This window comes from Ambystoma mexicanum, chromosome 12 (assembly GCF_040938575.1).
Source record: "Ambystoma mexicanum isolate Mex_15411 chromosome 12, UKY_AmexF1_1, whole genome shotgun sequence".
Taxonomy (NCBI): domain Eukaryota; kingdom Metazoa; phylum Chordata; class Amphibia; order Caudata; family Ambystomatidae; genus Ambystoma; species Ambystoma mexicanum.
Genome location: NC_090936.1, coordinates 586,521,417 through 586,536,163, shown reverse-complemented (window position 1 = coordinate 586,536,163; position 14,747 = coordinate 586,521,417). Strand labels below are relative to the sequence as shown.

The window sequence follows — 14,747 nt, the reverse complement described above, 5'->3', positions numbered from 1 at the left end:
GTAACTATTTTTCCTGGGAGTAGATTGCAGTGGTAAGTGTTGCTAAACGGTTTCCCAATTCTTTGGAAGCATTGTGCTGTGTGTAGATATTATTTTCCACCTCGTATTAATTACGTGTGCATTTGTATTCTTCAAGTACTATGCCATAGATTACCGGCCAGAATTTAGTTGGATTATCAGTGTTGGCGTTAGGGGCCTGTATGACTATTTTTCCTGTTAGTTCAAATGTCTGGTTCTCTTTTCTGCCTACCACTTACTTATATGTGTTGGGTGCTAACCACCATATCTAGGACCTCCCATAAATAACAAGGGTGGGTTGTGGCTTTAGGACACTGTACTTAAGTGTGCATACCCATAAAGGAATTTACCTGCCTTGCTAGGCTGTGTGGCTCTCTGGTCTCGGTATTTTATGTCGGGTGCCTATCTAAGATTGTGTGCCCACATACAGGCACTCGGTTGAGTAGGGTCCTTAAGACATTTGTTTTTTTAATATACTGTGCATTATGTGCTAAGTACTTATTCGACCCGACAGAGACCGATATGTGTACAAAGTATACATTTTTCAGTATATCAGTGTAGTGTATTATCTAGAGGTAAGTGCGTTCGCTAATTGTACCTTTGTGTCAGCCTTATCTGGCTTCCCTAGCTTATCAGGTTGGTTAGCCCCCATTAAAAGGGGAGTAGGTGTAGATCCCTAAGAGTATTGTACAAAAGCTTCCTTAACATCACCCATCATTTTCTTTTCCAATTCTTAGATGCTGTGGGTGAATACGGGGAACAGAGATGGAATGTCTGTGATAAAGGGTCTGCATTAACTACTGAAGGTCAGATGCAGAGGTCCGAGTGCCTTCACCTATACTTGCAAAGTCATGTTCCTTCCTGGTTCCTGCGGTAAAGTCTTGGCAGATGCTGCTATTTTCCGCATCATATTTAGAAAGTACAGAGTTAATGCAGTCTTCATATGGATTTTATGGCTCTAAATAAATCAGTCTCAGACCACAATAGACGCAGTTCTTTTACAGAGTGCCCTTTGTACATGAATGAATTGAAGACTGCCTCTGCGTGCAGAGCATACGGCCCTTCCATATGCACGGTGTTGTAAAAGGCCCCAAATAATGTGTATAGGTTACTGTTTTAATGTAGTTTAGTGTGCAAAGTACTATAAATGTTAGAAAAATGTATACGGTTTAAAAGGTTACTATTTATCGTCCCGAGTGCCATTTAGTCAGTCCCTCCCTCCCGCCTACCTTTGTTTTTGGACTTGTCTTGATCCGAGAGGTGCTCCATCCGGGTCTTGGTGACCAGCTCCACATTACTAGCACTGTAAACCTGCAAGCAGACACGGCAAAGTCAAAAAGGGTGTGTGGAAAACAAAGGGCCAAAAAGGAGGAAGAGAAGGGTACAAGGATGGTGCCAGAAGGAGCCTAAGGTGACCAAGTGACTCCATGTTTCTGGGACACCACTTTTGCAATCCTACGCTTTTTAAAAAAAAATGTTTACAATTGTTGGCCGTCAGTTGCTTATGCGCAATTGGCTCAAATAAAGACATACAATCATGCAGCTTGCCGAATGCATTCGTTTGTGAAATAAAACATCCGGGGACTGGTAAAATGGTGTCATGGTTGTATTCAAAGAGACTGTTGGTATGCTTTATTCTAATCTTCAAGTCACAAGGCTATGTTCTTAGAGACAACTTGCGTATCCTTCATCACGCAGCCGGAAAGTATAAACCCATCTATGGAACATTCAGCGTTCACAAACACTACATTACATTTGAAACCCATACACAGCTCCCTTCAGTCATGCAGCCTGCATAAAATAGGACACATAAAATACCCAGATATACAACGTGAAGACACTTTCTCCCCTGCAAGAGTCAGGTTTTGTGTCCGTAGGTTATGGAGGCGGCAGTCCTGCTTACATTGCAACACCATGAAAGCCAGGGCAACATACAAAACTCTACTGTGGAGATGCAAGCTGTAGAAACAGGAGAGTGGAACAGGAAAGAGAACCACTGGGAATTGAAAACAAAGTCTTTCTCTCCCCCCCTACCCCCCCATCCCCTTAAACAAATGGTTGGGACTTAACATAAATGAGGTGTGTGCATATGACTGTGTTGAAAATAAAATTATTTTATTTAAAAAAAACGTTTATGCACCAGAGTTAATGACTACAAGAATATGCATTGTAATTGCATAAAACAGATTATCACTGCAAGAGCCCATAGTAAATATTCCTGGTATAAACAGCTGAAATATGCTAATGTATGGTATTTTGTCTGAGACATGGGCACCCAACATTTACAGAAGAGCACTACATGAATCTTAAAACATGCAGCCTGAATAGGAAATCACTGCCAGCACTACTGTTACAGCAGTAATATGGAAGCATAAGCAAGAACATATGAGCAAGTGTTCAAATTATTTTCCTACATCCTAAGGTTCACCAAAAGCAAACCACACTTCAGTTGCAGGGCTTATCTGTAAATACCCGACAATCCCAGGGTTAAACGTGGCAGCCCATTCAATGCTATAATTAAGAGGATTACGCAGGATTCAGCAGTGATCCCCAGAGCCCATTCAAACATCTGGCCACATGGAGTCATAGGTGCTCTGAGCTCCCAACCTGTGGTCTTAGGAAGGCCATGATGGTATATGGCCATGTAGTAATTTCCATGCTTCGAGGTGTCACAGATGGCCTCAAGCATAATCAACCTCCTTAAAAATCTCACCTCCTTCAATAGGTGGTGCACGGCATGCAGCGGTAGCATTCAATCACATCAACCTGTTGAAACGGCTAGCAGTGTTCAAGACACTGAAGGCCTTCCAGACACACCTCCAGGGGAAGACAGTTCTAGTCCTCACGGACAGTACTACGGCCAAGTATTACCTAAACAAACAAGGGGGCACTCACTCTCTAGGGCTGACCAAACTGTCCCATAACACATGGAAGTGGGCTCTCAAACACAAAATGTTCCACCTTTCACAACATGTTTCGGAGAACTCAATCTTCTGGCAGATGTACCCTGGAGAGACTCCCCCCCCCCACCTGTAGAGCACAAGTGGCAGCTACAAGAGAACATTGTACTCAACGTCTTCGCAGAATGGGGCTTCCCAGAGATCGACTTATTTGCCACTCTGGAGAATGCTCAATGCACAGATTATGCCTCCAGGTAACCTCAGAACCGCTCCAAGGGGAACAGTCTTTGGCTAACTTGGTCTGGGAATTTTGTCTACGCTTTTCTCCCCTCCCCCCAATTCCCTTGCTCAACAGAATAGTGCACAAGATGCACCAAGAGCCAGTCAGGATGATTTTTGTGGGCCCGCCAGCCTTGGTTCTCCCATCTCATGGCAATGTCAGTCTCCCCTCCCAGGAAGCTGCCGTGCCCGTACAACATGCTGTCTCAGGACCAGGGGGAAACGCCACATCCATGCCCTCAAACTCTAAACTTAGCAGCCTGACTCCTGGGATCAGAGTTTGGGCACCTCTAGCTCCCTCAAAGATGCATGGACATACTCAGAGAAGCACGGAAACCTAACACCAGGCAATGCTACTCCAGCAAATGGATGCTCTTTGTCATATGGTGTAACGGGGGGGGCATCCATCCTATTAAATGCTCACCTAAAGATATCATCCTTTACCCAACTCACCTATTGGATTCAGGACTGGTTTTCAAGTCTCTTTAAGTCCACTTAGCCATGCTTTCGGCGTACCCCACATCCCAGAGCAAGGTTTCGTGGTGAAAAATTCCTGTAATTAAAGCCTTTATGGAAGGAGTAAAGAGACTTCAACCCTCTATGTCCAACCCAGCTCCCGAGTGGGACCTGAATGTTGTTCTTATCAGAGTAATGGGGAATCCTTTTTAACCAATGCACAAGGCTAGCCCTAAAGCACTAACCTACAAGACCGCCTTGTTGGTGGCGATAACCTCTATAAGGAGAGTTAGTGAACTGCAGGCCCCACCAACAAAGCGAGGCCACACCCACCTGCCTTGTTTCCACTCACTGGCCGCGGCTTGGTAAACCCGCCCTCAGGCGAAGCCGCAGCGAAGTGAGCCAAGTGAGCTACCAGCTGGCTGCCGCCTGAAGACTGGAACCTGCTCCTCATTGCCTGCCTGCAGCATGGTCATCTGCACGCCTGGTGCCAGTGGATTCGGCCACTTGCTGTGCAGGAGCACAGTGATTCAGATCTGTGGGCCCTCCCTCTGCCGGCACTTCATTGAGGAGCTTGTTGACGGTTGCCTAGCAACACCAACCAACAACACGAGGCCACGCCCACCTGCCTCATTTCCACTCACTCGCCGCAGCTTGGAAAACCCGCCCTCAGGCAAAGCCGCGGCAAAGTAAGGCAAAGTGGGTCTTAGCTGTCTGCGGTGGTTCCGCGGCCAAAAGCTACACAGGCATGCCGCACCCCACTTGCCTACTCTTCCCAGTACCCTCCCAGACAACCCGTTCCGCTTGCTGGCCCTCCATCAAAGTACTGTGTATAATATCCATGACTGTCTCCATACTCAACTGTTAATCTCCCTCAAACCTTCAAAAAGACCTTCGCTCCACAGCCTCCAGGCGCAATCCCAATCTTATCTATCCTCACCTTGTTGACACTTCTGATGTTATTGACCTTGCCCTATGGAAGCAAGGTCTCTCAGCAATAAGACTACTGCAGTTTTGGACTTATTCCTATGTTTACATCTTCACTCCCTCTGCGTAACTGAAACATGGATTCTTCCACACAATTGAACTGTTTTTGCTTCACTTACTCCTCTTTATCCTCATTCGCCCACGTTCCCTGACCCACTGGACGTATGGCGGTATTGGTCTATTGTATCACCCTAACTACCCATCTGCTCCCTCTCCTGTACCTCGACCCGACTTTCTTCATTTGAATTTATGTACAAACTTTTCACCAACCCTCATGCCATTTCCTTTCTCATCATCTACCATCCGCCTGGCCCGCTAGGGTCTTCTGTGAGGACATTGAACACCTCCTGGGTCACATTTCACCTAGTCCCACACTGCTTGTCATGCTCGGAGACTTCAATCTCCATCTTTCTCTACTCATTTAACATCCCCCTTCCTCTCAATACTTGACTCCTACTAACTTACCCCACTTCCCACACCGTCCACACATACTTGCGGTTCCACTCTTGATCAGATTTTTATTTCTACATTCACTGTTTCCTCTGTATCGGCCCTCCCCAACTATTTCAGACCATTCTCTACTCTCAGTCTCCCTTTTCCCACCTACTTCCCCTCCCATTTTCTCCTCCCCCTCGACTTCCTTCTCCAGGCGTGATCTACGCAATTTCAACTCTTCACATTTCTACTACACCTGCACTAACTCCCTTCCCCATTTCTCAACTCTCTCAGCAGATAAAGCAAAGTCCACTCTTTCCTCATCTCTTACTTCTAGCCTTGACCATCTCTACCCTCTCTCCTCCTTTCGCCCCACGCGCAAACATGCTCAACCCTGGCTCTCTCCTCATCTCTCATCTATGCCGTCTCCTCCGCTGCCTTGAAAGGCGCTGGCACAATCTCTGTTCCCCAGCCAATCAGGCAACTTAATTCTCCTACCACACTTTACGACAACTGCATTAAATCTGCCAAGCTTACTTACTTTTTGGATCTTCTCCACAGTCAATCAACTCACCCTTGTCGTATTTTTCAAACTCTGACTCGCCTTCTCTCCCCTCCTACTCCTGACCCTTCTTTTGCATCACCTTTATTAGCATCTGATCTTATCAACTTTTTCTCCTCTAAAAGTACACACTTTATGCCAGGATATCTTACTATCACCCTCATACAATCCCTCTTCTCTATCTTTTCCAACTCCCTCCACCACCGTTTCTAATTTCACACCTGTCTCAGATTCTGAAGTCACCCTTCTTCTGTCTAAAACCCACCCTACTGCTGTCCCTGGTGATCCTCTTCCCACCTTACTTATTCCCAAAGTCTACCTGCTCTTGGTATCTTTCCTTACCTCCTTTTTCAATATCTGTCTTACCACTTCTACATTTCCTTTTGCCTTCAAACAACAATCATCATTCCTATCTTGAAGAAACCCACTGCAAATCCCCTTCTTGTGTCAAACTTTCACCCTATATCTCTCTTACCCTTTCTATCTAAGCTCCTTGAGACCCTTGTTTACTCTTAAATTTCAGCATTCGTCTCTGATCTATCTCTTCTTCCTCCTACTCAATCTGGTTTCCGACCCAGCCATTCCACCGAAACAGCTCTTACCTCCGTACTTAACTCTCTCTCACAGCTCGTTATTCAAAACACTCTTCTGTCATTATTCTTCTTCACTGATCTGCAACCTTTGACAAGGTGGATCACTCTTTGCTTCTTGACCATCTCCTCCTTTGATTTCTGTGGTTCTGTTCTTGCCTGGTTTTCATCCTACCTATCTAACCATACCTTTGCCGTTTCTTGGGGCGGCAACACCTCTCCTTCCTTTCCTCTTGCCCATGGTGTCCCCCAGAGCTCAGTTCTTGGTCCTTTTCTATTCTCTTTGTACACCTCCTTTCTTGCTCCCATTATGTCATCCTTTGGAGTATCACACCACTTCTATGCTGACAACACAACTTTTTCTTTCCTTCTCATCTTTCACCCTTGACATCAGGCTCTCCTGCCTTACTGCCATTAAATCCTGGATGGCCTCTCACTTTCTTACCCTGAACGCTGGTAAAACAGAAGTTCTATTCTTTCCCGCTAATGTTCTCCCACACCCGGCTCCTCCTCCTCCTCCTCCTCCCATTTTCTTTCCTCCCTCCTGTCTGCCCCACTGCTCGCAATCTTGGTCTCTACTTTGACGCTAATCTTTCCTTTGCTCACCAGATCACTCTTACTTTCCGCGCCTGTCAATTTCATATCTACAATATACGCAACAGTCACCCTTTTCTTACTTTTCACGCCACAAAGCTTCTAGTATCTTCCTTAGTCTTCTCTTGACTTTTCTACTGCTCTGTTCTCTTCATTGGTCTTCCTTCCTCATGTCTTGCTTCTCTTAAATAAATCCATCCTTCTTCCATCCATTCTCTCGGTCTTCTCTCCCATCGGATCTCAATTTCTTCATCTCTTGCCTCACTTGGGTGGCTTTCTTTTTACTCTCAACTTAAGTACAACTTCCTATGTCTTGTCTTTAAATCTCTCTACGGTCTTGCTCCTAACTATCTTGCATCTCTCTTCTCATTCTATTCCCCTTCTCGTCCTCTCCGCTTTGCTGTTCACTTTCGACTGAATGCCCCTCGTGCCCCTTGTGCACAATCCCGTTTTCCATCTTTCCAACTCCTTGCTCCTTTTCACTGGAACCTTCTTCCTCGCGCTCCGATCCATTACCTCTTATTCCCTGTTCCGCTTTTCTTTAAAAATGCATTTACTTCAGTCGTATGTTTGATTGTTACTGGTTGATTCTGAACACCGATTTCCACTGCTTATTTTAGTATACAGTTAATTGTTCTCTGTAAAGCGCTTTGGTGAAAGGTGCTATATAAAACATAATGAATACAAATACAGGCCCTTTTAGTTCAGGACCCACTCGTCACGATTCACAAATACAAGGTGGTTTTGCGCACACACCCTTGCTTTGCGCCCAAATTCATTTTGAAGTTCCATGAAAACCAGTCCATGGAACTACCCACCTTTTTCCAGAACCCCACTAACGTGGCAGAAAGAAGCCTCCACACACTAGATGTAAGGAGAGCGGTTATCTTCTATCTGGAAAAGACAGAGCCACTAAGAAAAACAAACCAGTTCTTCGTCACAGCGGCAACTGGCAGAGAAGGGTACCCCGTTTCTAAAATTGGCTATTTCTAAGTGGATCGTTAACTGCATCATACTGTGTTACAATCTTGCCAAGATACCCTTCACGCCTAGAGCAAACTCTACTTGAGGCAGGTACAGGGGCTACCATAGCATTCATTGCAAATGTCCTCTTTATTCCATTTGCAAAGCAGCAAACTGGAGTTCTGTACACACCTTTACACAACACTACTGCCTAGATACACACTCAAGGTCTGATTATCAAGTAGGACAAGCGGTGCTAAGACATCTCTTTGCTACTGTTCATTCACACATCCCACCACCACCTCTGGGTACTGCTTGCTAGTCTATGCACAGCATATGATTCTAAGCAGATTCACAAGCATAAGAAGACATGCATTACTCACTGTAATAGCATTTCTGATGATTGTATCTGCTTAGATTCACGTGTGCCCACCCTTCCTCCCCTCGTGGAGTAGAAGGAACATAGACCTCTTACACCTTCGCTCTTATTTACTCGCTCACGCCGACTATAAGGCTCTCTCATGGCAGAAAAAAAGCACAAAGGGACCTCGATGCGTGAGGAATTTTGGGTACACTGCATGTCACATTAGGGATAGGGTTACAGTCACGCCCACGTCAACTTCCCATTTCGATCTTCGAAAGAAAGATGCAATACTCTGCAATTACCACTAGATGTCGGACTATATGCACAGCATTTCATGCTAAGCAGGTCCACAAGCATCAGAAATACTTATCAGAATTAGTGCAATAAACATTCAAGGTAAGTAAGAACTTTTGTAACTGTTCACTCTCAACCAACTTCTTTTACAAGTAAGTAACATTTGAACACTTGTTATTCTTTTCAAGGAAGAACCCTTTTCTGATCCAGGCATTCCCTTAGTTCACTCAGAGGCAGTAGAGGGACCCTAGTGGTCTAGGTGCCAGCTGTAGGCAGGGTGAGATAGGGTTCAGCTCCAGAGGAAGACTGTTCAAACAAGTATATGATATGATATATGATATGATTGCTTATTTATAACATGGTTAATACCCAGAGGTTTCTAAGCGCGGACCCAGATTTCGAACCTGTGTGGCTCTGCGTCTTGTTTCCAAGGCGAGCACGTTGCCCCTGAGCTATCTTCCTGGGGCAACGTAAGCAATTCACTTTAAAGTTAGATGAGGGTCCAGGAACTTCAGCGAAGACACAATAGGAGGATTCCACAGTGGGCCTTGGAGATCTGGACGAGTGGCCTCCCAATCACAGAAAACACCCCAAAGCTATACAGTAATCACAAAGGCTTAAGGTAGGTAAAATACCCTAGCCAACACAGTTCCTCAGCACAGAAGAAGAGTTGCAGCAGGAACACTTCAGGATCTGCAGCCAAAAACACAGATGATGGATTCCTTTGTAAAGGAGGCAGGACTTTGGAAGGACTTTTGCAGCAGGGATCACGGGGGAGGGCTCTAGGCAAGAGTTTACTCATGGCTGGATGCAGCTCTGTGGTTTTGGCACCTTTTCAGGAGCACATAAGACGACAGAATATCGCTGGTCGGTTTCTCGTCATTTGCAAGGTCCAGCACTCTGATTAGGGGACTTGTTGGACTCGACTCACTTCTCTGGAGGTCCAGCAGGATGCCCAAAAAGTTTCAGCAAGATTCGGAATTCAGAAGGAAATGCACTGCAAAATGGCTCGCGGTTCTAGGGTATTGGGGGTATTGAAGCCCCGCAAGGTCACAGCATGACAAGGGACGGCTCAAAATGCAGGTCTTCTTAAGTCTAGTGGGTCTCACCAGGCTCGGGGTCGGGGTCGTCGTTTCCGGAGTCCCCAGGTCAATTGGAATGAAGGGTAACAGCAGGCTCCAGTTACACAGCCGGCTCCCGTCTGAAAATTGCCTCAGCAGGGTTTTCTTCATCATCCTCTTTGGGTTTGGTTCTAGTGGTCAACTACCTCTTCAGCTTCCAGGATAGGACTTTTATGCAGGAACCCAGCCAATCAAACAGCCATGCAACATTCAAACTCAGCCGCCAAGTTTTATCTGGATTTTCACAGGCAGGCTGGAAGACAAATGGCTGCAGAATTCTTTTTTAAAATATATATGTATTTTTATGGTTGATGGTTTGACAAGTAAACCTTTACAGCATTTTTCAAAAATAAACTCAAATATTATAAAACCATAATAAGCAAAAACTACAGCAGAAACAATAATGCTAATAGAATGAATCAGATCACAACTCTTCTGCCCAATTATGTAAAATTATAAACGATCAATTTAAAAAAACAAAAAACATGCAACTGCTAACGCATCAGACACATTTGGAGAATTCAAACATCCTTGTCACATATAATCGCGGTTGATCCAGGTTACTGAGAGGAACAACTTTCCTAAATAACTTATATGAAAAATGTTCAGAGCTGGGCAGTCTATAGTTAGGTGTTTCAGTGTTTCTATACTCTCTTGGTTTTTACAAAATCTACAAGACTGATCCTCCGTTTCACTCTACCCTCTCCTTTGCAAGATCTCTCGAGTAGGCAGCAGGGTCTGACAAAAACGTAAAAACATTGATCTACGGATGATACAAGGGAACAAAATAAGGTATGGAGGAACTATTCCTTTTGTTTTTATATTCATAACTCAGATGACTCATAAATGGATAAGGTTTTGGACTCCTCTCTCGCTTCCAGCCTTCACAGACACTATGGAGCCTGGGCGGCTTGACCGAGGTCAACCGCCGCAGATAAAGTTCTATGGTCTTAAAAATGACACCCATCAGATAAGACTGAGGGCCTCATCACGAGTTGGGTGGTAGCCCTTAAATGCGGCAGTAAAGCCATTACCACCGCATTTAAGAGACCGCCCAAACATGGGTCTGGCGTGTTTACATCCAGCTCAGAGCTGGGGGTAAATGCGCTGGAAAAATCCCCATTTTCCGGCGCAATTAGTGCAGTGCTAATTGTGCTGAAAATTCCCCATTGGTGAATGGAGAATTATAGTTACTGCCCAACCCTTGATCCGGCGCCAATAGCGCCAGACCAGGTGGTGGTAACGCTATTAGCGCGGGCGGTAATCCATTGTTAATACCACTGGGATACTGCTCAACTCGTGATGAGGCCCTGACTGTGGAAAAAGGTTCCCACTCACTGAGGTATAGGGAAAAATAATCTACCAATCCAACAAAAAGTTCTGGGGTTGACACAGGTCAGGAAGATTTATGATTGATATAAAAATCTTACCCAACAGTATTTATAACCAACCTTTATTTTTTGTAATACTTCTGGGTGTCAGTGTTTCTATTGAATCCTTGCTGTACTACAGGTTCAGTGTACTTTCCTATAGCCCACTCTCCGCTACCATATACACAAGTGGTACAGCCTTATACTAAAAGTGGAGTCTTGTACTGTCTCAGTTCAATGGTTTTACCAAGCCCTTAGTTGGACTTCAGAAAAACAACTGTCCCAACAGTGACATAATAACATTTGTCTACAAGGCCATTCATATGTTGTTTGAACACAATGTGCCTCATCACGAGTAGGCGGTATCCCGCCTGGGATACCGCCCAACTTTATTTGCATTAGCACCCACCCGTCCGGCGGTATTACCGTTGGATCATGGGTACGGCACTTACCGTTACTCCCCATTCCGCATTGGGTCCATTGGATCCAATGGGGAATTTTCAGCGCAAATATCGTGTTGTAATAATCACGGGCTCGTGCATAGGCACACTGGTGGAATGTTGATGCACGTTCAGCAATCAACATTCCACAGTGGCCATTGAGTGAGGGGAGCCGTAGCAGCAGGCTGCGGGGTCTCGTTAATAAAGATACATAATTTCACATACCTTTGCCAGAGAGATTGTGTCATTGGCGACGAGGATTTCGGCGAGACCCTGCCCCACGTGTGCGCGGATCAGCTGTTTGGGCTCCTTGCTCATTTCTGGTGTAGTCGGTGAGGACGTGGGCCGACCAACGCCGGATCCGTCGGAGCTGTTTGCCGTACGCCCTGTCCAATATTGTGGACAGCGCTGGCCACGGGTGGGCCCCCCTCGACGGGCGGGCGGCTGTCCTGTGAAAGAAGGGAAGGCGAGGAACTGTCCGGGTGCCCAGTCGGGGTGTTTTTGCGGGCCAGTTCGCCGCCAGCTCGTCGCGGGCAGCTGGAGGCGCCAAGGGGTTCGCGTTGCCGGCTGCATTGCATCCGTGTCTTCATTGGTGGCAGCAGAGTCTTCGGTTGCTTGAGTCCAGTCGGGGCCTCGCAGCGAGTGTGGCTGTTGGGTGAGGCGGAGGCCTGTACGCGGTGCGCACTTGCATTGGCAGAGCGCCGGCAGCTGGCCCGGCCCCGGCAGCGTCTCTACGTTACGCTGCTCAGCGTGGACTGAGGTCTCCTCAGGGAAGGAGGAGGGGCTGCGGTGGCGTTGCGCGGTGTGCTCTGCTAGCAGCTGACTACTGCTAACTGGCGGATGAGAGAAGACAAGAGGATAATACGCTTCAGCGACGCTGCAAGTTTGAGGGGCCACAGTTTATACTAGAGCTGGATCTGAAGGTGTGTTGGTGGTAAGGTTGGGGCACACAAACCCTGTGGAGCCCTGACAAATGACGGTTGGCATTTCGGCTGGGCTGGGATCATTGCAAATCGGTTGTTACATCAGTGGTTGTGACTCACCCAGTGCCAGGACCTGGCTGTTCTGCATATACGTGTGGGTGCACGTTCACAAGGCTACAGTGGGAGACATCTGTCTGCGGTCACATTGGTTGGTGTGTTGTGACTCACCCACTGCCAAAAATAAAATAAAAAATAAAAAGTTGGCGGTACTGCAGATACGTGTGGGTGCACTGGCACAAAGTGACAGTGAGGATATTCTCTGCTTTAAGCATGCAAAGAGCATTGGGTTTGGCACAGTGTTGGGCAGGTTATTTTTGGGGACACAAGGAACAAGGCAGCAAATTCAGCCATGTTGCATACACCTGCTAGGCCTCCACCTGCTTTTCTGCCTAACCCTGGAGAGCCGGTTGCTCCTTGGGAGCAATGGGTAGATGCCTTTAAAGTATATTTGAGGGCTGCAGGTGGGGCAAAGTTCAACGATGATGAAAAGGAGGCTGCTTTACTTAATTGTATTGGTACTGAGGGGTTGAGAGTTTTTCGTCACCTGCCTGGAGAGAATGTAATGGTTCAAGGGGGAGGTGAGGGGGAAATGGTTGTAAGTGCCTACGAGACTGCTTTGAAGAAATTGCAAGTACGTTTTGGTAAAAGAGTTAATGTGGTTGTTGAGCGGTATACGTTTTTCTCTAGGGCACAAGGTTCCACAGAAAGCATAGATTCATATGTTACAGCCCTACATGCACTCATGGCTACATGTGGGTTCCCGGGTAACGGTGAGGAACATATAAGGGATCAGATTATGATGAACACGTCAAATCAAAAAATAAGAGAGATTGTGGATTGAGAGCGATCCTTCACTAGATAAGGTTTTGGAGATTGCTAGAGCAATTGAAGCCTCGAAGGCGAGTGTACAAATTGTTACTGAAAGGGATGGAAATAGGGAGATGGTGCATGCTGTGGTGTCAAGGAGCAAGAAAGGTTTGGATAAAGTGGTGGTACAAGGGAATAGAGCATCTAAGGGTAAGGAGGTGTGCAAAAATTGTGGTTGGTCGAGTCACACTGCGGATTCGAAATCCTGTCCTGCTAGCAATGTGGAATGCAGGAAATGTAAACGGAAGGGCCATTTTGCACGCATGTGTAAGGGGCAGGTGGTCGCAAATGTAGCTACAGAGGACTGTACCATGGGGCTAGAAGGGGCATCAGGTGGTGGTCCTAATCAGAGTGTCATATTACATGTTGAGGGATGTGGGCGGAAGGGTCCATGGGTGTCGGTATTGGTGGACCAGCACCCTGTGGATAAGCTTGTGGATTCTGGGTCACCTTATACCCTGGTGTCTTCGGAAGTGTATCAAGAGGTTTTGGGTAAACCGATCTCTACTTTGTTGACTCAGGACATGAGACCATATGCATATGGGCAGAGTTCCATCGACCTGCTGGGTTATAATTGGTCGAATTTCTCATTCAAAGGGAGGCAAATTTTGGGTAAATTGTATGTGGCTTCAAAAGGGGACAAGTGTGTTGGGTTGGGATGAGCAGGCCGCACTAGAAATACAAATTCATCCAGGTGAAAAAGAATCATTCTCAGTGTCATGGAGGGAACGGAAGAGAATGACATATGGTTACTCCGTCAGTGCTTATGAGTGAGTTTCCTGAGGTATTTTCAGACACTCTTGGTAAGCTTAGGGGTTTTACGCATCGCATTGTGTTGAAGAAGGGTGCAGTTCCTAGAGTTCATAAAGTGAGGGGGGTGCCAGTTGCAGCGAGGGAGGCATTTAAAGCAGAATTGACTAAGTTGCAGTCAGCAGGAATAATCAAGCCTATTGAGTCCTCGGAGTGGTTGTTTCCTGTGGTTTTAGTTAAGAAGAGTGACGGCAGCATCAGAATGTGTGTAGATCTCCGGGAGCTAAATTCCAGCATATGGGTGGATCGGCATCCCTTGCCAAATATTAATGAATTGTTGTTGACGTTGGGAGAAGCTAAATACTTTTCAACTTTTGATCTATCAACGGCGTATCATCAAATTGACCTGCACGTTGAATCTAGACCCCTTACTTCATTTGTGACTCCGTTTGGGGCATACAGATTTTGTTGCATGCCTTATGGCCTGGCTTCGGCTGTGTTCCAGAGGCTGATGCAGCAGTTGTTTGGAGGGGTGGCGGGGGTCAGCTACTTTCAAGATGACATTTTGGTTTGGGGCAGCAGCAAGGAGCAACATGATGCAAGGGTAAGGAAGGTCATGCAGATTCTTAAAGAGAGAGGTCTGACTGTAAAATTAACAAAGTGTCAGGTGGGTGTGGAGGAGGTCACATACTTGGGACACACATTGAGTTCACGAGGTGTGAGCCCAAAAAGGGAGTTGGTACAAGTCTTGAGGTATACGCCAGCTCCGGTCAA

The 14,747-nt window shown here is 46.3% G+C and overlaps 1 protein-coding gene across 1 annotated transcript in view; it reads right to left on the bottom strand.

Annotated features, from left to right (window-relative positions):
* ANKRD13D (ankyrin repeat domain 13D) overlaps positions 1-14,747 on the bottom strand; it is a 455,050-nt gene that overhangs the window by 221,691 nt on the left and 218,612 nt on the right. The window contains exon 8 of the mRNA XM_069628948.1: positions 1,248-1,329. Coding sequence (XP_069485049.1) covers positions 1,248-1,329 — 82 coding nt within the window. The remainder of the gene's footprint in view (positions 1-1,247; positions 1,330-14,747) is intronic.